The sequence below is a fragment of the Ambystoma mexicanum genome, chromosome 7q (assembly GCF_040938575.1).
Source record: "Ambystoma mexicanum isolate Mex_15411 chromosome 7q, UKY_AmexF1_1, whole genome shotgun sequence".
NCBI classification, from domain to species: domain Eukaryota; kingdom Metazoa; phylum Chordata; class Amphibia; order Caudata; family Ambystomatidae; genus Ambystoma; species Ambystoma mexicanum.
The window spans coordinates 548,664,311-548,691,711 of record NC_090941.1 but is presented as its reverse complement, the minus strand read 5'-3'; the positions used below and the strand labels follow the sequence as shown (position 1 = coordinate 548,691,711).

The window sequence follows — 27,401 nt, the reverse complement described above, 5'->3', positions numbered from 1 at the left end:
GGAGCGTAGTCTGTGGAGGTTTGATCTTTTGGAGATGCGTTGGGTGAGAGAGGATGGTGCGGTGGTGTGGAAGCTTCTATGTGTTAATGAGAGGATCCTGAACACAATGCAAGCTCTAATTGGCAGCCAATGGGCCTCACATCTAACATGAGGGATATGGTCCGAGAGTTTTAGGACCCAGATGCCCCGGATTGCATTGTTTTGAATCAGTTGCAGTTTTGAAAGGTTTTTTGAGGAGGTGCCTGCAAGAATGGCGTTGCAATAATGCAATCTGCTGCCTATAATGGCTCTGGCGACAGAAAGGCAATTGTTTGTGGATAGAAATGTCCTGCTGAGGTTGATGAGCTTAGTGGTGTAAGCTGCTGAAGAGGCGAGGGCCTTAATATGTTTGTACATGGATAGTTCTGCATCTAAGTAGATGCCCAGTGTTTTTGCGTGGTTCAACACGCTGGTAGGGTTACCATCTATGGAGAATGATGCAAATGTGGGGTCCAGGCATTTGAGACGGTGTGAGGAGTCTACTATGAGGATCTTAGTTTTGTCATCATTGAAGCCGAGATGGTGATGAGCCATCCAGGCCTGAATGATGCTGTAGACTCGATTGATGTTGGCGGAGTCAGTGGTTACCAGTACATTTTAGCAGGATTTGAGTGTCATCTGCAAAGTTTTTGTAGAGGATCCCAAGATTTTAAAGGTGGTCAAAAGGGGGTTTTGTGTACATGTTGTACAGGGTGGGTGAGAAGCAGGAGCTCTGAGTGATACCAAACGGCACAGGAATGGGTTTGGTTGCTGCTGCGCCAGCAAAGACCCTAGAGGATTGCTTGCTGAGAAAGGATTTGATCCAGCTAGTGGCTTCTGTGGAGAAGTTGAATTTAGTGGTGAGGTGTTGGCAGAGTATGTCATGGTCGACAGGATCAAAGGCAATAGACAGGTCGAGAAGGAGGAGGGTGGCTACTTCACTGGAATCGCAGCTACCATCGAGTTGGATCTTAAGGTCGAGGAGGGCAGCCTCAGTGCTGTGCCTGGGTCTGAAACCAGATTGGCGAGAGCCCAGCAGGCAATTGTCTTCCAGGTGGGCTTGGAGTTAGGTGTACACAGTGCGATCTAGGATTTTGAGGAGGTAGGGAACCATAGTGATGGGGCAGTAGTTGGTGAGGAGAGAGGGTTTGAGTGACGGTTTCTTGCGTAAAGGAGTGACCCATGCTTCCTTGATGGCCATGGGGACTGAGCTAGACTCAAAGGAGGCATTTATACATTTAGAGATGGTGGGTGCCAAGGGCGCAGCACACATTTTGATGATATGGGAAGGGCCTAGTTCACCCCTGCAATTCAAGGGTTTAAGTTGTTGGATGATGGTGTGGACATCAGAGGGCAGAGATTTGGGTGAAGTGGAACAGGGATGGTGGAGAGGGGAAGTTCTTCTGGGAGAGTAGAAGAGCCATCTTTGGCAGCAAGCAGGGTTTTCTTGAAGATGGTTTTGTTTCCCAGTTTGTTAGTTTTGTCAGTTACTGCAGATTGGACAATGGTGCATCAAGTTGTGTCCTTGGGGAAATTGATGATAGGAAGTGCTAGAGCTTCAAGTTCCTTGAAAATTATATCGAGCTTCTTGGTGTTGGAACTGACCTCGTGGATTCTGGTATTATAGATCGAGGATTGAAGGCTTCTTTGTCATAGATGGCGGGGTTTTTCCTCCAGAGGTGTTCTTGGGCCCATTTGTCTTGCATAGGAAGATAGGTTCTTCAGTGAACCACTTGTGGATGGAGGATTTGAGGTCAAGAGTGTTAAGTAGCAAGGTTATGAGGAGATGGTATGTTCGAGCAACTAGGCTGTGAGTTTGCCAATGTGTCTGGAGGTTATGGGGAGGTGAATTGTGTCTTTGCAGGCACTCAAGGGCTCCAGTGGAAGGAGGAATAGGATCAGGGAGTGGTCGGTCCAGGGCATAGGGACAATGGTAGTTACAGTGATGGATAGACTGAGGTGTGTGACCCAGTTAACGGTCCGGCCCTTGACATTTGTGGGGGAGCTGACTGCTTGCGCAAAACTCATCTCTTTTAAAGAAGTAGCAAGGGTTGTAGCTTTGGTGTCAGCCATATAGTTCAGAGGTTGAAATCACCAAGAAGTAGGAATTTGGTTTTCGGTTTGATGAGGGGTGTGAAGAGAAGGGGAATCTCGGTTTACGGGGAGTTGGCATGTTTGGCCTGGCGATGGTGGAGGAGGAGCTTGATGGTGGTGTGGGGGTTCGGTTCTAATTTTGTGATTTAAAAGTTCGTAGCCTGGCAGAGTCTGCATGGGGGATGCTCTGATAGGAATGGAGGAGGTAGTGATGATGGTGACTCTGCCACCTTGTTGAGCTGATTTGTCAGATCTAAGGATGTGTACCCTGGGGGGATAGCTAGAGATAGCGCGGGGGTGGCAGCATTGTGCAGCCACATTTCAGTGATGGTGAGGATGTTGAGGTTATTTTCCAATAGCAGGTCGAATATGTCTTGTGCATGAACACAAAGAGAGCGCGCATTAATGAGGGCACAGGAGAGGGTGTTAGGTCGTGGAGGGGGTGTTGGGGCTCATAAAGTAAGGACTTCTGTGGGATGGGTGAGGACTGAGGGGGAGCACTGTGCTTGAGGAGATGGTGGTGGACTGGTGCGGGCAAATAGTCGCTAATTTCTGATGGGGTCACATCATGGTGGGTCAGTGGCAGTAGGAATGCAAGTGCGTAGACGCTCAAGTCTGGAATGGCCTCGGCAGGGTGAGGTACTGATGGTGGCATGGCAAGCAGTGAGCTTGGCAGGTGTGGGGGTGGTATGCCTTAGAGGTCCTAAAGCTGTTAGGGCACTTGGTGCATGAAGTGACGCAAGTGGAGGGTGGAAGTAGCCAAGGGAGTAGAGGTGGGAGCAAGGTGGTGGGCATGGTAGTGATAAGGGATAGGGGAAGAGAGGGTAACTGCTGGGCATCAGTGTTAGGCAAGGCAGATGTGAGCCTCAGAGGAGGGCGTGGTCTGTAGTTGGTGAATTGGCAAGAATACATCCCAAAAAGCGTTGGGAGTTTTTGCCGGATGTTTTTGAGGCAGTTAACTCTAAAGCCTGGTGAGGAGGGTGTGTCCAAAGTATTTTTACAGTGGGGGAGGGAGGGGAGTGGCAGTAGAGGGTTGCAGACCTTATGTGTTGATGTACATGGAATGGCAGCCATGCTTTAGTAACATAGCCATGCTGGTGTTGTATGCTATCCTGCATCCCATTGTAGCTTGTGAAGGCAAGTGTTCGGCAATCTTCGCAGCCAGCTCACTTAGATGCCCCACCCACCCACGGATGGCTAAAGCCATACAAACAGCATAAACATGAAAAATGAGAAAATACAGCCGCCTGAAAGCCCACCCTCCAACAGCTCCGTTCCTGGGATTGGCCAGTGATGCTATTAGACATTATGGGTGTGAACACATTTTAAAAGGGTGCTTTTATTGTGTTGCTCACTTTAACTGTAACTGTTGCCCCAATAACCACTCCAGCAGGATTTCTTAAGTGGTTTATTGGAAATTAAAATACATCTATTAAAGACCCCCAACCAGTACAGCAGCCCACATCAAACTGATAAACTTTGAGCAATAACAAACAGGCTGGGAATTCTAACTCTGGAATACTCTGACCTCATAAACTCAACCAGATAAAGAGCATTCTACAAGGAATGACATGCCATATTGTAAACATATAAAGCATTTACATAACACACCCCCCTCCCTTATTTAAATAAAAATAAAAACATATAACTGAACAGGTTTTCCAGAAAATGTTCAGACCAGTTGTGACATCAGGATGAAACCTTAATAACAAATGTCACAGTACATTTACATTTCCCTTACCCTTTTAAATTTGCAACTCTAGACATATTCCAAACTTGCCCACTCTCCAATCTTACAGCATTTTCAAACACTTGAGTAACTCTAACCGGATCAGAATAAAGAATAAAGAGGATCACCTTTCTTAGGTATCACGGCTCTCCTTATCCTAATGAGATCTCCTACTTCAACCATGTTTTTTTTTTAGGAAATCTCTCATTCATCTTTTTCACCCATTTGTCTTTTCGAGCATCCATCCTCTTTCTTACATCATCCACAACAATGTCAGTCTCTCTTGCCCTACCCAGCCAGGCAGGTGACAATAGTGTGTTGCCCTTACGACCTCTCATAAGTTCGAAAGTACTAACTCCAGTTTCGGCACACGGTGCCATTCGCAAAGCATATAAGCGTTCCTTCACTGCCGCCTTCTTATCAGTGCCACACGCGCTTGGCCCTCTGATAGCTTCCATTATGGACCGTTTTACTCTTTCAATCATACCATTTCCCTGAGGATAATACAGCGCAGACCTTTTGTGCTTTATCCCACACTTTATTAAATACTCTTCAAATAATCTCCCAGCAAATTGTGGACCATTGTCCATAAGCACACTCGTGGGTAGTCCTTCCCTCTCAAATATATCTGACAGGAATTCCACGATATGCTGACTTGTTACTTCTCTAAGTACTTTAAATTCAGTCCATCTTGAAAATGTGTCTACCAAAGCAAGAACAAATCTTCCTCGCCCCATTCCCAGATCAACTGGACCCAGAATATCTATTGCAAGATCTTGCCACACTCCCCTGGGTCCCTGAACCTTCTTCACTGGCTGAGACACAGCCGACAATTTTTTTCCCGATTTGATACAATCGACACAACCTCCAACCATTTTCTCAATTTCACGATCTAGGCCTGGCCACCACTAGTCAGCTTTTATTATTTCTTTAGTTTTGTACACACTTATATGACCTTGATGTGCAGTTCTTATTAGTTTTTCCCTCAAACAATGCGGAACAACCAACTTGTCCCACCGATACACTAACCCATCCTTCACAGACAGTTCAAACCTCACTTTCCATAATGCTCTCTCTTCACCAGACAATAACCTTTTTTCTGGCCATTCCTCCTTAACAAAACTCGCTAACGTTTCCACATTTCATCAGACTCCAATACTCGTGTCCATTCATCTTTCTGTGTAATACCTTCTACAGTTGCAAAAACCATATTTCCCATCTCAACAAGCTTCTCTCTTTCTTCACAATTAACCTCTTCCATTCTCACTCTGGATGCATGATCGGCCTGCACATTTTCTTTACCAGAAACAACTTCTATAACGAATTTGTGACATTTTAACCCAGTCACCCAACAGGCAACCCTCCTTGACACTTTATCAAGTCCCTTGGATTCAAATATAGCCTTCAGAGGTTTATGGTCGGTTCTCGGTGTAAATTCTTGTCCCCACACAAAGTTTTTGAGCTTCTCTATGCCCCAATGACATGCAAAGGCTTCTTTCTCTAGGACAGAATAGTTAAGTTCCGCACCTTTCAACATATGAGAAGCATGTAACACAATTACCTTAGTTCCATCTGCTTCCAATTGTGACATCACAACCCCTATGACTGTATCACTGGCATCTACAGCAAGAATAGTCCTCCTTCTTGTGTCATACATGGCTAAGGGCTTTGCCATGTCAATCTTCTGTTTAATTTCATTGAACTCTCGCTCACACTCTTCGCTCCACACAAACTCTACTCCTTTCTTCAAGATTGCCCTTAAACTGGTCACACTATCAGCGTAGTTTTCCACAAAGCGATGGTAAAACTCAATTTTTCCCAAGAACGATCTCAATTCCGCCTTATTCTTTGGTGGTTGCATCTTCACAATACCATCCACCAGATTTCTTTTAGGCCTCAACCCATCCTCTGAAATTTCATGACCCAAATATTCTACCACACGGGTTGAGAAGACACACTTTTCCCCTCACAATGTTATACCTCTTGCTTTGAAAATGTCCAACACCACCTCAACCCTATCTTTCAATTCCTCCTCACTCTTCCCGCATATCAGGACATCATCCTGAAAACACCTTACACCACTTACATCCTTTAACAGTTTATCCATAACTTTTTGAAATACAGAAGACGCTGAAATCAGACCAAAGGGCTTGCAGCGAAACTGGTAAATTCCCTCGTATGTAATAAAAGCAGTGTGTTTTCTAGACTCCATATCCAAATTTATCTGGTGATAAGCACTCGTCATATCTAATTTGGCGAAGAACTTTGCATTTCCAATACGACTCAATAGTTCTCCCATATTTGGAAGAGGGTGTCGATCAGCTACCACACACCGATTGAGTTCTCTTAAGTCAACAGAAACTCTCAAGTCCCCATTGGTTTTCTTCACCACTACAACCGGGGAAATCCATTCAACAGCTTTGGCGGGTTCAATTATTCCCGCTTTTTCTAACTTGCTTAATTCTTCGCGCACTGCCATGCGCATCGACAACGGCAAAGGTCTAAGTTTAGCCGCAACCGGCACACTTCCCTCTTTTACTACTATTTTGTGCAACATCCCTTTAAGAAATCCTACACCCTTGCTAAAGACTTCAGGATATTTTACTATCATGTCATAACCCTTGTAGGCATTTTTATCTAACACAGTTGTGTTGGCTACATTCAGAACCTGTTCTTTAGTGTTAGGGCCAAGTTTGATACAGAGCCCACTCTGCTCCCTCCACCCAAGTAAAGTCTCACCCTTCTTAGTGACATACATTTTCCCATAAATTACCCACCTCTTGCAAATGCTGCAGTTGGCCCGTCTCCCCGACAAACGGGAGACGTGGATAGATGGCGTGCACTACCACAACGGAAACACAATCTATCATCCCTCTTAGCACCTCCTTGCATGCTATCTTTTTGAGACCGCTTATTACCCAGTTCATTCACACCCCCTCTGCCTCGATTGGGATTATACTGCTTGACTGGTTTGACCTTATATCTCTTTTTCTCTTTCATACCTTCTTTCTTTTTGTCACCCACTCTCAGGACTTCTGTGGATTGGGTCACTTTAGTTACATTAACAGACAACTTAGCAACACATTGCAAAGTGTGTTCAATTCTTTTGGCTATACCAATAACTTCCTGTAAACTAGGATCATCTTTGAGCCACACCTCCTCACGAATTTTGTCGTTAGAGCAGTGCAACATAAATTGGTCCCTTATATGTTCATCCAACCCCCCGCCAAATCTACAATGTAATGACAAAAGTCTCAGGGCAGTAACGTAATCCTCCACCGACTCACCTTCATGTTGGTATCTCATACCAAAATGGTACCTTTCAAGCACAGTGCTTATTTTGGCTTCAAAATGCTTATCTAATTTAGCAAGAGCCACATCGAAATCATTTGCTCCATCTTCCAAATCCAGCTCTACGGCACTAGGGAGAGTATCGTAGATCCTTTGGCCTTCATACCCAAGAAAGTGCATTAACATTGCTACTTTACGTTCCACCGACATGCCATTACCACACGTGGCCTTGACATAATGTAGGAAACATTTTTTCCAGGGGGCCCACTTGATTCTAGGTGGGCCTGGTGTGGGCATGAACACTTGTGGGCCAGGTACTGCTGATAGTGCCATTTTCTTGCTCAGCAGTCAGTTGACTGCTAACTTCCACTGGTTCCCTAGATGCCTTTAAATAAATCCGCATGAGGAAGCTATAGGCAAACAAATGGAAATGATACGCTTCCCTCTCCACATTAAACTGGGCTCTACCAACGTGAGAAATTATATTTTCAGCACCCTTCAGAAAATTCTCACCTGTGGTTTGATTTAATCCACACACTATTATGCAGAACGTGCCTGTGCACAGCTTTGTGCACAACGCGCAGGGAAGGGAGAGGCTGCGGATGCCCATGTTCACACCGCCTTCCCGTTAGGGCCCCGGGCGGGTAGCACAACAAGTGACTCTCTCTGGGCTCCACCTAGATGCCACTTCCTGATTGCAAACAATTAGGCGTACGCCCGACAGCAGGACGCGGCGCCGGACACGTGACTCCGCTCACGTGACGATCGGGAGGAGGGGGCGGAGGCTCTCTTTGGGTCGCGAGAGAGCTCCTTACCTCCAAATGCGGCACAACTCTGTATTTTCACTTCTGCCTTGGAGCTGACAGAGATACATTCCAGTCTGCTGTGCACACACCGGCTTTCCTGCTTCCAAGCTGGATGTCTGGCTGTCGCCGCTTGCCGTCCGTGTTTTGCTACGAGAGGGTCACTCGCTCGAGGAAACAGCTGCTCTCCTTCTCACTCCGTGAATTCGGGCATCAGGGCGACACAGCGGCAATCTGCAATGCAGGAAGGCGGCACCCTCTCCTTGCCCGCAGGTTGGGGGTCTTCGGGATCTCGACTGACCCCAGATGGGAGGCACTGGCATTAGCATCCCATCCTCGTCGCCAATGCTGCACCAATAACCACACCAGCAGGATTTCTTAAGTGGTTTATTGGCAATTAAAAGATATATGTTAAAGACCCCCAACCAGTACAGCAGCCCACATCAAACTGATAAACTTTGAGCAATAACAAACAGGCTGGGGATTCCAACTCTAGAATACTCTGACCTCATAATCTCAGCCAGATACAGAGCACTCTACAAGGAATGACATACCATATTGTAAACATATAAAGCATTTACATAACAGTAACAGATTTGCAAGGTGCCTGGTGGTCTTTCAGTTGGAAAGTCACCATTATGAATAAGCAAGCCGCGGCTGCCCATGACAAAAGAAAAATAAACGTGTTGTGTTTATTACGCATACTGTGTGTCTCGGAGGGGCTGTGACACTGTGAAGAAACAAAATGCTCCCATGTTTCTGATCCTTTTGTTAGCAGCTAACATTTCGTTGCGTGCCTGTCCTTTTTATGATATTCTGCATCCCCACAGATGACAGGAATGGGCAGGGGCGGAGCTACAAAGACATCACTGGCCAATCCCAGAAACGGAGCAGTTGGAGGGCAAGCTATCAGGCTGTATTTTCTCATTTTTCATTTTTACGCTGTTTGTATGGCTGTAGCCACCTGTGGGTGGGCGGGGCATCCAAGTGAGCGTGGCTCCAAAGATTGCCGAACACTTGCCTCCCACAAGCCACCATGGGATGCAGGATAGCATACAACACCGGCAGGCGAGGCTTTGCGAGTAGCAGTATTCAGCAGAGTGCCTTGTGCCTGGGATCCGGCGCAGCGTTGATACAGAGATCCGGTAGCATTGATACAGGGAAGTGGGAGTAGAAAGTGGGTGGGCGCCAGAAGGATGGAAGCATTTAGGCACTCAGGACGGCTATCCCAGGGTAGCGTGCACAAGATCAGAGGGCTCATTACCTTGATTTTTGCCGTCATGATTACATCTCGACACCTTGGTGTCCCAGGAGGGTACAACTTCACCAGGCTGGGCTACCGTGCTGCGAGAATGGAGGAGAGCCCACAACTTAGCCCCTCTCAGCTCCAGACAACACAGCAGCCAGGAAACATGAAATCCCATGAGATTACGACCTCTCGTAGGGTTTGCCAAATCACAGTGGCATCTGGGTTGAGCAGGGCTTTATAAACTCTGCCCAACCCAATGCACTTGCTCAGCGTTCGGAATCTAGACGCTGCACCTGCTATCTGCATTCAGCTGCTCCTGCATTGAAACTTGTCTGGACCACGGCACAGCACGAAACAACATCTCTCCTGCATCTCACCCAGAGTCTTTATTCCTGGAATCCTGGTATCTCTCAAAATAAACAAGAGACATTAGTGATGCACGTTAACAACAGGCAAGTGTCACAGCAAAGGGGGTCTTACCTCCACATCTGCGCCAAAATCCTGGACATAAATTTCCTCCGGGAGCGGTCTTGCAAAAAGAGAGGCAGAATTAAGACCAGAACTCGGAAACAGACACAAGAATAGCATAACGAGGCTTGTAAACACATATGGGCCTATGCAACACTGCATCCCACTGCATTTAGACACTGGAACACAGAAGTAAGACGTTTTTGGACACTTTTTTGGAAGAGGAGACAGAAGCCGACCACACCGGGACTGGATCGTTCGCACCAGTGACGGAACTGGGCTATGCAGCTTCCAGGCATCCATTTCTCGCACAACGGTAATCCCCCAGCCTGCAGGGGTCAGGAGTGCTGCGAAGGAAATGTGGGAGAGTAGATATTGATGATACCCCTTGTTTTCTAGACAATCTCCTGTCATGGATTCCGGGAAGAGATTTGCCACTATACTCAATCCATACAACCACACTTCTTTCATTATGTCCGTGTAAGTGCCTACTTAAGTGCCATACGTGGTCAGGGTGAGAGTGGTGGGGACAGACATTGGAGGAACCACAGTGCCCCTGCAAGACCCAGGCAGGTAAGCATTAGAGTATCTTAGATTTTGCTGGGGCTCCCTAAACTTCCTTTCCCCTGCCCACTTCTTCCAGACAGAGCACTCTGTGTACGACCTCCACAGGCAAAGGACACTTGTTAGAGCAGCCAGGATTGTACTGATTAACATCAGTCTTGATGTGGACCAATCCACTATAGCATCCTATAATGGTGGAAACCCTCTCCTTTGTTGCTTCATCTATGGACATCAAGACAAGAAGTATTCACCTTCAACGTTGTTGGGGATACAATCTATTCAAATGCCCTCTGCTATAGAGTTGAAGACAGAAGGCTCCAGCGAAGAGGAAAGATCTTCTCCCTACCTACTAGGCATCCCATGGTCACCTTTGGGGGTGAAACTGCTTTGTGGGCAAGGCATATTGCAACAGACCCACTGGCACCCAGGACTGTGCCACTTGAGGTGACAGAACCCCAGCATTTGCCCTCTACAAACTTTAATGGTTGGGAAAGGCCGAAGAAAGGACTATAATGTATACTAGATTAACTGACTGTACTAAGACTTTTTTGTGCATGTTGGGAATTTCTCCTGTGTCACACCTGAGAACTATATCAACTATAACGATTCTTTGGGTGTGTTGTTATCTCATCTATGTGTTTTTGTAAAAAAAGATGTTAGCATTGTATTATACCTTGTTCTACCTGTCACATGTATTTAGCACAACTTTGTGTGCACTACAATTTGTGAATGTTCTCTTTGTCAGGTACATTTAATTATACCAAATAAATGTTAATTTGACAAACTCTGGAGACATAGCACAGCGTGCTCTGTTCTGGTAAATACAGAACTAATAGGACCCTCATGTTTACTAAGGTTCTAGAGTGTTAAATCGTATTACCAAATGTTTACACTGATTTGCACACACAAGTGATCCAGTTAGCTGGAACTAATTTGTAGCCTTACCTGTCGGGACACTTTTGTTGCATTTAGCGAAGAAAGAACTCACCTTACCCTTGAGATGCTGGACTGGGTCCCCCAGCAACCACTGAATCAACCTAGGCAGCAACCCATAGTTCTTCCTGCATCTCCGAACTACATCTATTCCTAATTGGGCACCTTCATAGCTGTCCAAGGTGCTTCAAGGGAACCGCTAGAGTCCTCTCCAAACTCTATGCTCAATCGCCTTGCATCTTCGAATTTCCCCTGACCCTGAAGCTGTGCTGTTTTCACATCTGAGACCTGCTGAGTCTGTTAATGTCCCAACCCTACATGTCCCCTGGTGCCCAGCTTCTTCAAGCTCTAAGCTATTGCTGCTGTAGTGCCCCAATGGCATGTTGAGCCAGCAGAGCCTGCTTGCTGCTGGAGGCCAGTGGATGCGTCTCCACATCCCAGGCCGCAAGTCCTCCAGAGCCACTTACCTGACGACATCTGCCATCCCCAGTGTCTCCGATCCACAAGCTGTCACTGCTGCCAATTAGCTTTGCATCTTTATAACCTGTGGCCATCACTCCTCAACTTGATTCTCACTTGGACTCCGAAAAGCCTTGCTCAATGCTGTTAAGCCACAAAAACAAGAAGATAAGCACTTTGAAACACATTGTGTATAGGCGCTATATAAATAAACCATCATATCATATCGTTTGAAGTGTCCCTGTCTCCGTGGTCTGCTTTAAAGGACCTTATTGACATTTACACCCCCTTTCCTACCTTTTGAAATACATCACCTTCATTTTGCTGCTGAACTATTTGCCTGAGCACCCCTGTCTTCCAATCCAGAGTGTCCTTTACTTTAAAGTCTGCCTTCTGTGTGTTTTCCCATACAGGTGTGGGCTGCTAGTGCTTGTATTGTAGTGTATTAAATGTGTGAATTTGTGTTAGTTTAATGAAAGACCCTATTTATATAGAACACTGGTTGGACATTCTGTTATTTTGGTACCATCATACTGTTATTGTTTGCGTTGGATCTGTGATAGATCAGGCTACCACTGAAGAGTATGGTCTGCCCTTGGGTCATGTTACCAAAAGATGGGAAGGAGGTATACCTGTTGCACTGTGCCCGTTTCACTCTTATGATTGGGATTACGGTTGGTTTAGTAATAGTGTGGGAGTACGCAGGCTTTTAGCCAACTACTCACCCCTGTACTTGTGCATAGCAGTAGTCATTTAGTCATAATGGGCATTACTAGTATTAAAATATATCTATCACAGATATTAAAAACTCTGCTTCCCCTGATGGACAAATAGAACAAGTTTGGTAAACCCCAAATAGCACTTGAGCTGAATACACATATATACCTACATGTTAAAAACCTTACCTGTGTAATGTACCACTATAAATAACAATAAATATTACCAGGAATATTGCAATAAATATCACAAATACAACCTCCCTTATGTAAACGCAAGTGTTAAGTAAATGATCTCCTTTGTGTCGGACCCTTTAAATACATGACACCCCCCCCATAAAGAATGTTTACATGGGTCTTATTTCCTACCACTGCCCACTAAAACCCACCAGTCTGCTCCCTAGGACGTCTCTTCCTCTTTACTCTCTAATGCTCCACTGAGCAGTTTTCTAATGTTTCTATGAGATATGGGGGCACTACTCAGTATTTTATCAACCAACACCCTCCCCTGGATCAGGACTGTAGGAGGGGCTTGTTGATTTGAGGGAGAATGAATGAATCCTGTGTTAGATTAGATACCCATAGAGTAATGTAAAGTGGTCTCACATATCACCCTTCTTCTATTTTAGTTCCCCTTGCTGCACGTGGCTCTGTAAGAAAAGTAGGGTGTGGGAGTTCAGTGGAATAGCAGGACAAACACCCTAGTTCTGGGATTGATCTGTTTCTATGGATTTGACAGAGAACCTTGTGGATGTGTTATCTGAAGGGGAAACCCTAACATCTTGTAGGTCGAAGGGCTTTGGGTGTACCCAGTAATGTGAAGGAATGTAATAGGACTAGTCATTATGTACCCTGCTTTCCCTCTACACTACAATTTGTGCTGTACTGTGATTTTGCTCACTGATGCCCCACATTAATTTGACTCTCTTGAATCCCACAGTAATTTTGCCTATACTCTGATTGTTTACTCTTGGTGCCACACTGTAATGTGTGCCCTATTGTGATCAGCTCCCTGGTGCGAAGGGCCATTAGTGCCCTACTTTGATTTGCTCCCAATGTATTTACTTGACTACCTCTTAGATATCACACCTGACCTCGTAGTATGCTGAGTGATTTCAATGGTCCCCACCATGACTCTACCATCTCTGGAAATGTTGCTTTAAACTCTACTTGCAAATAATTCTCACCCACTTGCTACTTTGCACCCAATGCTGCATGCTCTCCATGCCCCCTCACATGCCCGTGTTGCAGCACTCTCATGCAGGACGCTGGCAACTCCAGAGATATCAGCCACACTTGAGTGCCTCAGGGCTATTTCTCATAAGGTCCTTACCAAATGACTTCACCCAAGCCCCCCCCCCGCTCCCCGACTGATACATTGCCCCTGATGCATTGGATGTCACACATTGCAATTATTGTCCCTTCCAACAGACGTCAACATCTAAACTCGACACAAGGGGTTTGAAACGGATAGCTCGCCAGGTGCTTCGGACCATTATCAAATACCATTCACTATAGACAGTAAGGCTGATGAGAATTGTAGTGCAACACATCTGGCCAGCCTTCTTCCATACAATTCTACAACCAACTTACATACCACACCCCATGTCTTTGCATCCTTGCATCAAGGGCACTCAAGTCCTCCTCCTGGACACATATGCCCCTATGTTCTTGACAGAGAACACCTAAGGAATAAATCTGCACAGAAAGCTCAGGGTACTTCTAGTCTGCATGCATCAACGCAGCAGCAAAGCTATGTTGTTTTTTTCCCTTTTCCCCACTAATGTAACCCACGCACATCTGCTTCAGACCTGCCAGAGCACTTGGAACCCATTTAAATAGCATCCGCGCCCTGTATAAAACCCAGTAACATAACATAACACAGCAAAACGAAAACTAGCAGGGATGGTTCTCACCCAATTAAGATGAGTCTGTCACAATCTACACTCCTCTACACCAAGTACCAAACACCCACAAATAACGGCAGCCTTTATCTGAGAAACATTTCCAGGACTAGGCTAATCAATTTGTAAGCCATGTGACATAGGAAATAATTAGCCCTGCATAAGCCACATTTTAGATGGGCACCCCAACACTGTTGATGGGCGATACCACAAACATGTTAACAGCACATGCTTTGCTGTTTGCACAAGCTATTGGTGTAGTAATTATTCGAGTTAGTTAATGTTTTGTTAGTAGCATTTTAACCTTTGCTTGACCACTGTCGTAAAAGGGGAGGGCTCACTTTAACTGTTAAAGTGGATCTGGTCCTTTTTCTGTTCCTTTTGTAAATCCTCCAAAGGATGTCTCTTTAAGGGCTCATAAGGATCTTTTAAAAAGGCAATGCGGGCCCTACCAGGAGACCCCTGAACCCATGGTCCCATATTTCCCTTTAACATGCACAGTCCAGGTAAGCATGCATGCACAGTGCTTTTTGAGAGATGATGGCATGGGGTGATGCACATTTGGACTCAGAACCGGACGTGGGGTCAAGATCACCGTACCACTCACTGCAGTGTGCCCTAGTTCTGTTTGTGCCATCTCCAACATGTTATAAAGGGAACACCAAACACTGCTACAAAAATGTGTGAATCCTTGCCTAATAGGGGTTACTTCCTTTCTGTTCCCCAAGACTCTGGTCTTCTATAATGCATACTATTTCTAGTACTACTCATTTTAAGCATGTTTAGCAATTAAACCCTATGCCTTTCTCTTTCAGGGTGGCACTCTGGTAGCAGTTGGATTGGGTGTTGCTGCAGCAGCCTTTGCGGGTAAGTTGATTTAAAGTAGACGGTTTAGTGGGTATCGTACAAGAGTTCCAGGCTTATAACTGAGTCAAGAGTATGTTCACTTTACGTGTCACTGAAGAACATATACGCTTTACTTAACTTAGCTAAATTAGTGTAAATTCTTCTGTAGTGTGGTGTGTGTCCCTGTAACATTTGTGACGTGGGAAGTCATGAGGTGTTGTGAATAAATAGGAGCCGCCCCTGCTGGGAGTTAGTTAACACAGGGGCCTAGTGAGTACCACATCTGTCTTTGTGTATCTGTTATTACATGGGGAGGCCCAGCCCTGGACCGGGCTGTCCACTTCACTTAGCGTGAACCCGCTTCTGCTCCGTGAGGGTGGGCCACCTCCTCCCCTTAGAGCACGCTTCCAGAGCCCACATCGAGGCTTGGCGCCGGTGACGGCTCCACAAGGAATGAAGGCCCACCCCGTCATAATCCAAGCTCGCCGGTGAGGCAAGCTATAATGAGGCCTGCTCCCAAAAAAGAACAACAAATAACGTTGGAGGCAGTGTTATAGAGACCACGTGTAGACCTCCATCCCCTAGCATATACATTTTGTCCTGAGGACAATCATCTGCACCACCTGCAGCAACCAAATACAAGGTACGGCCAGTACACAAACACCTATAAAACTGGGAACCCAGTTTGGGCACCAAGGACAAAACAGAAGCGTGGGTTGCATCTCCCAGTCTGGAGTGCTTGCGTGCCCTTACCCTCTGAAAGGGAAGCCTGCCCCACATATGTTAGTAAACCATGACAACTGCACTACTCAGAACTATCACTGCCCGAGCACGAGTGCTTGTATGCCTTACTGGCTGAGGTCTGCATGTGCACGGCATTAAAGAGTTTACAGGCCAACGACCTGCCTATTTCATTCTGCCCACGATCACTATGCAATTGACCGTTTACAATGGTGGACAAAGCTGCTGCTGCAGCCTGAGTGCTTTGCACATCTCTATAACTCGCACCTTTGCAGGAATTCGACGTGTCCAGAGCTTCGTTGGCCCATGGTCCTATATGGCCCGCCTGGGTGAAACGTCTGTACATGTTTTTATCCACCGCCGGCAAAGATAACGATGAGACGAGGAAATCAATTGTGCTGTACTCAGCTGGCCCTGCGGTCTGTAACATTTTCTAGACCCTCCGATCTTCTGATGTAAATTTGACCAAGAAGGCACTGCAGGAATACTTTGCTTCCATGGCAAACTTCGATTGTGAGAGGTCACTGATGAGAAATGATCTACAAAAAGAGAGTGAGTTCCTTGACACGCATCACTGCAGACTAGAGAATGGTGACAATGTGCACGTGGCCAAAATACACCAGCAGTTGATGAATAGTTGCTCGTCGGTCAAGCTACATTGACAGATCCTGCGGGAACCTGGATATAACACTGGTTCACATCCTGGAACTCGGGCGCTACCACGAATTGACAGATGTAAGAGCAGAGAAAATGTGTGCCGCTATTAAATCTGTGAAGCTAGAAGATGGCTGAACCATAGGAAGACAACAATTTTGCAAGCCAGAGAGGGGCAAAAAGGAGCAACGTGGGGCGGAAGTCATGCCATGTCCCAATTGTGGCTATGACCTGCCTGACACTGCTGACTGCCCAGTTAAGGACCTCACCTGCAGGAGATGAGTTGTAGAAAATCAGTTTGTCAGGGTATGTTGCCAGGGTATGCTGCACACCGGCACCCATCTACACGCACACAGGGACCCGCAGCATCGAAGCAGTACTCACAAAGACAACCCCGGAAGGTGGTGATAGCGGATCAAAATACCCCAAACTGAGGAACAACAAGCCGAAGAGGAAACCAACGAAGAGGATATATATTTTATTTCCATTGTGTCAGTGATGAAAGCATCAGGAGGACGGCAGCCGAAATGCACGATCGAAATATGTGGATCCCATATACCAGCATTACATGACACCAGAGCATCGGTTAGTGTCATGGTGGACAATCATTACCGCAGTCTGACGGAGCACTGCCACTGGAAGGTGTTTTCATCGCACCAGTCCGTCATGAGGACACCACGAGGATACCACTATCAAAGCGAGGTTCTTCGTTACCAAACTGAGTAAGGTCACACTGCTAGGGTGTGCAGCAGCAGATGTGCTGCATAACGTGAACTTTGCATTTGGGGTCTATGTACAGGGCATACAATCCCTACTGTCCAGGTTTCCTGGTGTCTTTTTGGGTATAGGACGATTCATGAGTGAGCCGGTTTAACTGCACATCGATCTGACAGTACAGCTTGTGGCGCTAAAGCACAGGCGAGTGCGTTTTCACCTTTGTGTGATGGTCGAGAAAGAACTAGACAACCTAGTCAACATGGACATCATTGAAGAGGGAGAAGGCTCGACCCCGTGGGTTTCACCCATCGTCATTGCCAATAAACGGAGATAACCAGACTCCATCCGTATTTGTGTAGATATGCGCCTTCCCAATAGGGCCATAGAAAGGGAAGGACGCATCACTCCAAAGCTCGACGATATTCTGGCCAAGTTCTTTTCAAAGCTAGACCTAAGGTCTAGTGGTGGACCCTGCCTCCCACAACATCACTATGTTCACCACCCACAGAGGACTTTATAGATACAAGCGCCTTAACCTTGGCATATAATCCCCAGCGGAGGTCCTTCAAAATACGATCTGTGGTGCTCTTGCTGGTCGGAAAGGAGCGATCAACATCAACAATGATATCATGGTATATTCAAGCTTTGAGCAAGAGCATTTGGAAAGGCTAGTGAAGGCACTGGGCCGTACCCAACAACTCAGACTCCCTCTGCACAAGGACAAGTGTGCATTTCTACAGAAGAAAATCAAAAACTTTGTCATATTTCAAGAACATGGACTCTCTCCAGACACAGAGAATGTAAAGGACATCCAAACGGCAGGACCACCCTGAACGCCTCAAAAGTGCACAGTTTCCTGGGTATGGTTACCTACTATGGGAGGGTCATTCATAATCGGGCCAACCGTTCAGAACCTCTTGGCAATCTCACCAAGAAAGGGGGGAGCTGAAAATGGAGTGCTCTGGAGAAAAACGCTTTTGATGACATTAAGAGTGTGCTCCCTGCAGTGGACACCATGGCATTCTTCAACCCAAACAGTACGGCAGAAATAATCGTGGATGCCAGTCCGTTTGGCCTAGGGGCAGTGCTGTTACAGCCGGATGAGGCAGTGGTGTTGCACGCCTGGTTGCCTTTGCGAGCAGAGCTCTCTGGAGCATGGAACAGCGATATTTGCAGTTTGAGCAGGAGGCGTTGGCTGGGCTGTGGGGCTGCAGGCACTTTCACCTCTCTGTGTACAGCAAATCAGTGGCTGTGGTCACTGACCAAAAGCCTCTCATCCCAATCATGGTTGGATCGTCCTCCTAAACCCCAGCGAGCATCAAAAGTTGGCTGCTGGCCCTGCAGGAATATGACCTTAATCTGGTCATCCGCCCAGAGAACACCAAAGCAGCACACTACCTTTCCCGACATCCAGAGGAGTCAAGGTCCCAGGAGGAAGACGACACAGAACATGAGGTTGAAGAGTTCCTGCACACCTTGTCAGAGGCAACCGCCGCCATATCCATGTCACTCGAAGACATTCAAGAGGCGTCAGCCAATGACGCATGCTTCTGACTGCTGAAATCGTCTGAAACCAACGGTGCGTGGAACCGCTTCCTCGACAAGTTGAACGGGCGTACACAGGATGTAAAGAGAGTTCTGGAGAAATTGTGGCATGTGCAGTCCGAACTAACATTCCTTGACAGCAGACTGGTCCTGAGAGGATCAAGAATGGTCTTTCCCTCCTGCCTGATGCCACGGGTGCTGGACCTGGTACATAGAGGACATCAAGGAGTGGCAAAAACTAAGACTTCACTCAGAATGAAGGTCTGGTTTCCTGGCCTCGAGGAGAAAGTGGAAGAGTTCGTACATAACTGTGTGTGGTGTCAGGCAGCATTGCCCCACCAGAGGGAACCATACATATACTCCATGGACCGAAGCAATGTTCCCTGGGGCACAGTGCACATAGATTTTGGATCTACCTGCCGGGAAACCCATTTCCTAGTGCTAGTGTACCAGTGGTCGAGATACCTGGAAGTGGCGTTTGTGGAGTCCACCTCGCTAGAAGATGTAGTGCCTATTCTCGAGAAAGTTTTCAACTCTCATGGACTCCCTGACAAAGTGTGCATGGATAATGGCCCGCCATTTCAGAGCGGAGGGTTCTCGGAATACCTCCATGCTTTAGGGATCTGCCACTGGAATATAACGTTGGTTTGGCCCCAAGCAAATGGAGAAGCAGATAGGATGATGAGGACACTTAACAAAGTATTTTGCATCGCACATGGACAGGGGGAGTGCAAGCAACGGGCCCTGTACCAATTCTTGTATTGGTACATGGCCACACTGCTCGACTAGGTGCCACCAGCAGAGGCCATCTCCCAGTGATGCCCGAGGGGACTGCTACCTGATCATTCCAGTCGCACCACAGGGTTGATCGATGAAAGACAGGTACTCGAACGGAGGAGGTAGTCAGTTATTCCAGAAGTAAGATAAATCCAGATGTTTCTGGTAGTAACACAGTCTGGACATTCCAATTTTAAAACACATTGCTACATTTATTTCAGATGCAGCTTTAGTCCCATTGTATGAACTCCGGTTTTGCTACCGCCATTGGTTCTGGTATAAAAATCCATGCAAAGGTGATGGAGGGGTGGTGAGTAACTGATCATAGGTAAAACATCTATTTGTTGCACACCTCAGTGGATTACTTTGTCTTCTTATTTTTACTTGATAACACAATCTTACTTTTTGGTGTTTGTGTCCCTTGTGCTTCATAACTTTGAAAACGATCAATCATAAATACTGACAAATTGTAAACACGTCAGCCGTGTCTATACTGTCTGAACATCTTTAAGAGAATACTGTCAATGGAAGATGCTGTTTCTGGGGTGATGCATATTTTCTAGATGAGGCGTTTATCGCTGCAAAACTTGTGGTTACTTCCAGCCCCTCCCAGTCTTAGCCTCTTAGACTAATCATGTTCATAGGACTTTCCCTGAGATATTGACGTTGCCATAAGCAAATAAATGGTGAACTGGCGTTGACTGGACTGTTTGCTTTGGACTAATTCCTTTGCAGCATGCAATCAATCACTTATGTGTAAATCTGTAACGCTGCAATCAGAAGGATGGGCTTAAATACTGCATAGGCTTATCTGTCACCTTGCACTGCCCTTATCTGTGATCCAGACATAGCTGTACTGTTGGGGTAGACGTTTTAAGTCCCAACATGGGAAAGAGGTACACACTGCATAAATTGTACTAGGCCATGGTGCGACTGGGTTAGATGCAATGTTGCAACTAATTATGAATTCAATGTAGTTAGAAGAATTGAAATGAGTGTTACTTTGTGTTTTAGTTGGGTACATTTTAGTGTCACATTAGGCAGCAACATGATTAGTGGTAGCATGGATAAAATGTATTGTGCAATGTACAATTTGTAGCTCTGATAAGTATGTAATGGGGAGCTTTATGCATGTGATAGGGGAGTTGATTGAAGGGGAAACTAACATGTAGGAATTCGACAATGGTTTAGATTGCACACACATTTGGGGCATTGGAAAATATGGGGTTCATTGTGGGTACATGGAGACATCGCTTAATGCAAGTTTCACCTATTTGGAGTTTTAGCAGGCCGAAGAGCCCCTGGATTCACAAGAATGGGATTTTACCAGATGTGAAGAGCTTGATGACCGAGGTCATAGAAGGAGTAGGAAGCAAACCACATATGGGCAATTGTGATAACATTGCAGGGGGCTGAAGGCGAGAACGGGTTGTAAAGCCATTTGTTAGATTTTTATGGCCGGATTGGTTTTTTTAATGCATAGGCTAATTTTCCTGGGAGCACCAAGGCTTGTTCTTTGAGGACCAGAAAGGTCCAGTTACATGGAGGGTTAAAATGAGAGCTGATGGTTTGTGGGCTTTCAGGGAAATTAGTAGAATGTATGCCGAGGGCTATATGACTTGAGATGGATTACGTGAGGGAATGCAGGACAAATAATATGGGACACCACAGCATCTGGAAGGATAAGGATTTGCAGGAGTTGCAGGTGAGCAGCAGTGACCCTCTTCCCTTCCCTTGTGTCCCCTCACCCACCTTCTTTCTTCCTTCTTTCCTGGTTGTTTATTTTTATTTTTTGCACCCCTGCACTCTTTCTCCCCCTCCTGTCCTGTTTCTTCCCTATATTGTTTCTTTCGTTTTCCTCCCCCTCTTTCCGCCTCCCATTGGCTGCCGACCTCACCTCTGCGAGGGTCTGGCTTCCTGTAGGCCCACCTGCACTCCACTTCTATCTCGGAGTTGCAGGTGAGTGGCAGTGACTCCCTTCCCTTGTGCACTCTCTCCCCCATTCTTTCATCCTTCTTTCGTGGTTGTTTCTTTGTATTTTCTGTGCCCTTGCATGCTTTCTCCCCTCCTGTCCTGTTTCTTCTCTCTATTGTTTCTTTCGTTTTCCTCCCCCTCTCCCCACCCCCCATTAGCTGCCGACCTCACCTCTGCGAGGGTCTGGCTTCCTGCAGGCCCACCTGAATGCTTCTTCCATCTCGGAGTTGCAGGTGAGTGGCAGTGAACCCCTTCCCTTTGTCCCCTTTCCCCCATTCTTTCGTCCTTGTTTCCTGGTTGTTTCTTTTCGTTTTCCGTGCCCCTGCTCCCTTTTTCCCCCTCCTGTCCTGTTTCTTCTCTCTCCTGTTTCTTTCATTTCCCCCGCACCCCCACTCCCATTAGCACCCCAAAAAGATGGCCCATAATCAAAAATATATCTAAAAAATATTTTTAAACAAAGTCCGTATGTAAAGTATTGAGCAAATGAAGGTCAAACTCAAAAATGTGAAGCACTAGGAGGCATCCATTTTGTGAAATGGATGCCTCCTGTGCTTGACCTTGTGGCACTAATGAAGCAAAAGCCAGCCAGCGGTAATAAACAAAAGCTACCACTGGGTGGCTTTTGTTTCATAGGTGCCGGAGACCAGAGACTGCAGGCAGGAAAGCTGCATTTGGGTAAGTGCTTATTTCTTTTTTTAAATAAGCCCTAGCTGCGGTTTTCTTTCTAGGTTTTCCAGGCTGGAAGAGCCCGGAAAACTTAAAAAGAAAACCGCAGCTTTTATAACCTTGTATTTATGTTTGTGGTGGCTTCAGCTTGGAGCCCTCTGGGCTCCAAGCTGAAGGTACCGCAAACATAAATACAACGTTGTTGTATTTAAAAATGCTGTGGTTTTCTTTCTAAGTTTTTCGTGCTCTGAGCCGGGGGAGCCCAAGAAACTTAGAAAGAAAAACCGCAGCATTTTTAAATACAACAGCGTTGTGGTTCTGCCTGCAGCGGCATTCACTTTGAGTCTCCTGGGCTCCCCCAACACATGGGTGTGTTTTGAAATGCCGCAGTGGTTCTCACTACGGTGGCTTTCGCATGGAGTCTCCTGGGCTCCCCCAACCCTGAGGGAGTCCAGGAGACTCCAAGCGAAAGACGCCTTAGTGAGAAATACAACGTTGTTGTATTTGTAAATGCTGCAGTACGAGACTCCACGCGAAAGCCGCCGCAGTCAGAAATACAATGTTCTTGTATTTATGATTTCCGTGGTTTTCCAACCACGGCAATCACAAATACAACAACGTTGTATTTGTAATTGCCACGCCCTTGCTTTTTGCCTTCATTTTACGTTTTCTGTGCTTCCCTGGGCTTGGGGAGCACCAAAAACGTAAAATGAAAGTGAAGGCAGCCCCCTCAGCTCATGCAGCTCTGCTCTGGCTGCAGTAAGCAAAAGCGCCCATTAGGGGGCTTTTGCTGCTTGTTTAGTGCCGCCAATGCAGAGCTGAGGAGGCTGCCGGAAATGGCAAAATGGATGCTCCCATGTAAACGCTTTGAGCCTCGTTTGCTCAAAGGTTTACATAGGAACTTTCATTAAAAATATGTTTAAAGTATGTTTTAGACTATTGCCCATCTTTTAAGGCAATAATATTTTAGAGCGCACTATTCCTTTAATTATTTCCTGCCTCAGTCAGGAAACAAAAGTGAAATGGAGGTAGTTTATGTGTAATCCCATTTCTCTCACTTGTGTAACCCTTCTTCGTTTACTTAGCTAGAAAATCAACTTTGTGATGAAGTAAAAGAAATGCCCAATGTTTTTGGTTAGAACTCTGAATGTAATTGATAGTTTAATTCTTTCAGGTCGCTATGCATTTCACCTCTGGAAGCCTCTTGGGCAAGTAATCGCAGAAACAGCAAAGAAGTTTCCTGCATCTGTAAGTGTTTTTTTACTACCATAAAACATGTGCATAAATTACTTCTAGTAACCACAACAAACCCCACTGAATATGTAAAGCCCAATGTAGATTGTGTGTCTTTAAAATTCAGGACTATTTACAATCTAGAATTAGGTTTTGTTACTGCTAATGGCAGCTAAATTACCTCATAGAAATATGAAGCTTTAGTTATTTCTGGGGGCGACCCATCCTGAATTTTATATTTTGAAAGGCCAGTGGTTGTTTCTGCTTCTCTTCCTGATAGAGAACAGAGTTCTGCTTTCCTCTCCACCGTGGCCTGAGTCCATGCACGCTGCACAGACCATAGTCCTTGCACAATATCCCATTTTTGTGGAGGTCCATTCTTCTCCACTCTAATCGAGTAAATGTACTGCATTTCCAAAAATACTAGGATCCATGGAAGAGGGTTTGGAACCACGCAGTGGCTTCCATGGTCATTGTCCCCTATAGGCAATGAGCAGGAGAACATGTCTGCCGTGCAGGCCGCTTAATGTTAAACTGAGTTCTGGATGCTTACTGTCCATGGTCTGCCCAGTTGTGTTCTTTGGGAAAGAAACCTATACAATCTTAAGTAGTCTGAGTGAATGCCTGCTGTGTTATGAAGTATCTTTCATTTTAGTTGTTATTCAGACACTTATCTACTAAAGAATGCAACGTTTTGGGGAGAACTCCAGCCACAGAGACCTATTCCGTTTCACTGTATTTCTACCAAGTGTTTTTTGTACCCAAACAGAGTCTTTCATCATACTATAAGGGAGGATTTGAACAGAAAATGAATAGACGAGAAGCAAGCCTCATTTTGGGTGTAAGGTAGGTTTCAAAATACATGCGGTTTGTTCCTGTGTACCTGTTTTAGTGTTCCACTCTTTTGGTCTAAGAGAGAAAACTTCAAGTGCACCGCTGAAGCTCTTTTTCAGTTTTTGATGTTGTCTGTTGTGGGATCTGTGCTTCACATTTCATCTCAGGTGTTTTTAGGCAATAAATCACTGCTACAAGCCTAGTACTAATTAACGGATTACTGTGGATTGCCTTTAATGGGCGGTTAGTACCCACATTAGTGGGTGGGCTTGGCCGTTATCGGGCTGCCAACACAATCCAAGGCTTTGGGGAGGCATGAGGGCCATTAACTGCCAAGACCACTTGCAAACGTGGGTATTTATTAACGCTATTATCATTCCATGTATTTGTGGGCTCAGATGCGGATAATTGTGTGGCTTCTATTTTGTTTTTAAGGAAAGCAGACTTTGCGTGACTCACACACACCTGTTTCCCTTCAAACCAAACTCTGAGGTGTTTTATCCGATCTCTGATAGCATGCAGGGAGGTCGGGATGGCGCATACACACTTTCACTCGTACCGTTATACGGAGCTCTAAGAAATCATGACCAGCCAGGAGTTGTGACAGTGAGTAATCCCCTTCCGGGCATTGCTGCTTGCTTTATTGTGCTTCATCCTGTCCCTTGGCTCTGCAGGTTGCAAATGCGACCCCTTCAGGAATTCCTGATGCCTGCTGGGTACAGGTGTCCGGGAGCTTCACAGACAAGATCTTGCCCAATGACGAGTTCTGTCGGGCGATAGTATGGTGGGGTGTCTGCTCCAACATCGCTCAAGGCACAGGATTTCAAAGCCCTCCATACCAGGAGACGGTCACCACGGACACCTCCCTAGAGGAATGGGGAGCGCACACCAAACATCTGCATGCCAGAGGCCTGTGGCTCTTGGAAGGGAAGGATCTTCATATCAACATCCTGGTGTTACGGGCAGTGTTCTGGGCCCTCAAGTCATTTCTACCGTCTCTGAAAGGCATGGTGTTGATGATCTTTATGGACAACACCACCACCATGTTACACATCAGGAAGCAGGGGGACACTCGATCCCCGGCGCTCTCCAAAGAAGCGCAGGACTTGTGGCGCTGGGCCATGGAATAGGGGATGTTCCTTGTCCCCCTCCACCTGGCGGGAGTCAAGAATACCATCGCAGACTCCCTCATCCGGGAGTTGCACTCCTGCCATGAGTGGGAGCTTTGTCAGGTTCAGGTGGACTGCCTGTTTGTCAAGTGGGGCAGGCCCCAGATAGATCTCTTTGCAACCGTGGCAAACTCCAAGTGGCAGAAGTTTGCCAGCAGGTTCCACCAGCTGAGGAGCCTTGGGGATGCATTCTCCTTCCTGTGGGAAGGGCCACTCCTGCACGTGTCCCCCCCCCATTTCCTCTCCTGCTATTAGTCATCATCACATTCAGACAGTGTCCATGCAAGATGATACTCATCGGCCCGGCGTGGCTGCAGCAGATTTGGTATCTGGACCTTCTCAGGGTCACCGCCAGTCAAGCTGCCAGTGGTTCCAGACCTTCTCACCAGAGAAGGAGGCACATTCGTGCATCACAACCCAGGTTCGCTGAACTTCAGGGCTTGGCTCCTGCAGCTCTAGAATTTCGAGGATATGCGTTGCCTGCAGACTGCAAGGAGGTCCTTGCCAAGGAAAGGGGGTCGTCGACTTTGAAGTGCTACGGTCACAAGTGGAAGTGTTTCGCTACGTGGTGCAGATCTCAGAAGATTACCCCTTTGAGGGTCACGGCCCCACAGGTCCTTTCATACTTGTTATCCTTGGCCTAGGCCAGACTGGCGCACGCCTCTATCAAAGTATATCTCGTGGCTATCTTCCGCTACACCAGATCCCCAAGAAGATTTTCACTTTGGTCCCATCGACGCATCAACGAGTTTCTCAGAGGACTTTTTTGATTTTTCCCGTCAGTGACTGCTCCTACCACGGCGTTGTAACTCAACGTGATTCTGACGAGGCTCATGGGGCCCCCCTTCGAGCTTATGCATCAGGCCCCTCTCAAGTTCCTCTCATGGAGCAGCGGCTTTCCTGGTGGCCATCAACTCTGCCAGAAGAGTAGGTGCGATCCAGGCCCTATCCTGCAAGCAACTATACATGACTTTCCACGAATTGAGGGTGGCCCTGTGTACGCACCCCTCTTTCATGCCAAAGGTTCAGTCGGAATTCCACCTCAATGAGCCTTTGGTGTTACCTGTGTTTTTTCCGAAACCTTTATCGCCGACGGAAAGGGCCTTGCATTCGCCAGACGTTGCTTGTGCCCTGAAGTTCTACGTGACACGCACAAAGAGTTTTCAGAAGAGCTCACAGCTGTTTGTGAACTTTGGTCCTATGAACCATGGGGAGGCCTTGTCCAAGGCTTCCATTTCAAGGTGGCTCTCTGGCTGCATCACGCACTGTCATTGGTTGTCAACCGACTGCTGCCCGCCACCGAGTGCCCACGAGCGGTCACTGTGACAACGGCGTTCCTGTCTGGTGTGCCCCTGCTCTGCAGGGCTGCTACATGGAGGTCCACGCACACCTTCACAAAGTTCTACTGCGTCAATGGGAATTCCAGGGCAGAGTCCAGAGCCGGCCAAGCAGTGCTACGCAACCTGTTCGCTTGAGGTGAGACTGTTCCAGAGGTAAGAACGTATTGCTTCTGTTGAGCCTTGCCACCACCCGTGGGTTTGTAATGTTGTACTGCTATGTATTAGTTATTCATGAGCATGTGAGTCCATGCCAGACCCCATGCTGGAGAAGGTTTAAGCTACTTACTTGTAACTATTGTTCTCCATCATGGGTATGGCATGGATTCACATGCAAACCCTCCCTCCATCCCCTCTGCAGCTCTTCTTGATCATACTTCCACTTTACGTGCTTGCCAAATCTGAAGATGGCTGCCAGAAGAGGGGCTTAGGGAGAGGACTGTCATTGGATGGGGGCAGTATGACCCAGAGGACAGTGATTGGTTTAGAGGAGAAATACAGTTTTTAAGTGAAAGTGGAACTGTTTTTTCTTTTACCAAGGATTCCCAGCCTGACGACAGGGAATATTCATGAACATGTGAATCCATGCTGGACCCATGCTGGGCAACAATAGTTACAGATAAGTCACTTAAACCGTACACACTTTTTTCTACAAGAGATAGGGCAGGCAATAGGTTTTG

The 27,401-nt window shown here is 46.6% G+C and overlaps 1 protein-coding gene across 1 annotated transcript in view; it reads left to right on the top strand.

Annotated features, from left to right (window-relative positions):
• DNAJC15 (DnaJ heat shock protein family (Hsp40) member C15) overlaps nt 1-27,401 on the top strand; it is a 183,533-nt gene that overhangs the window by 12,258 nt on the left and 143,874 nt on the right. The window contains exons 2-4 of the mRNA XM_069639241.1: nt 15,044-15,095; nt 23,323-23,396; nt 24,151-24,227. Of these exons, the coding sequence (XP_069495342.1) occupies nt 15,044-15,095; nt 23,323-23,396; nt 24,151-24,227 (203 nt within the window). The remainder of the gene's footprint in view (nt 1-15,043; nt 15,096-23,322; nt 23,397-24,150; nt 24,228-27,401) is intronic.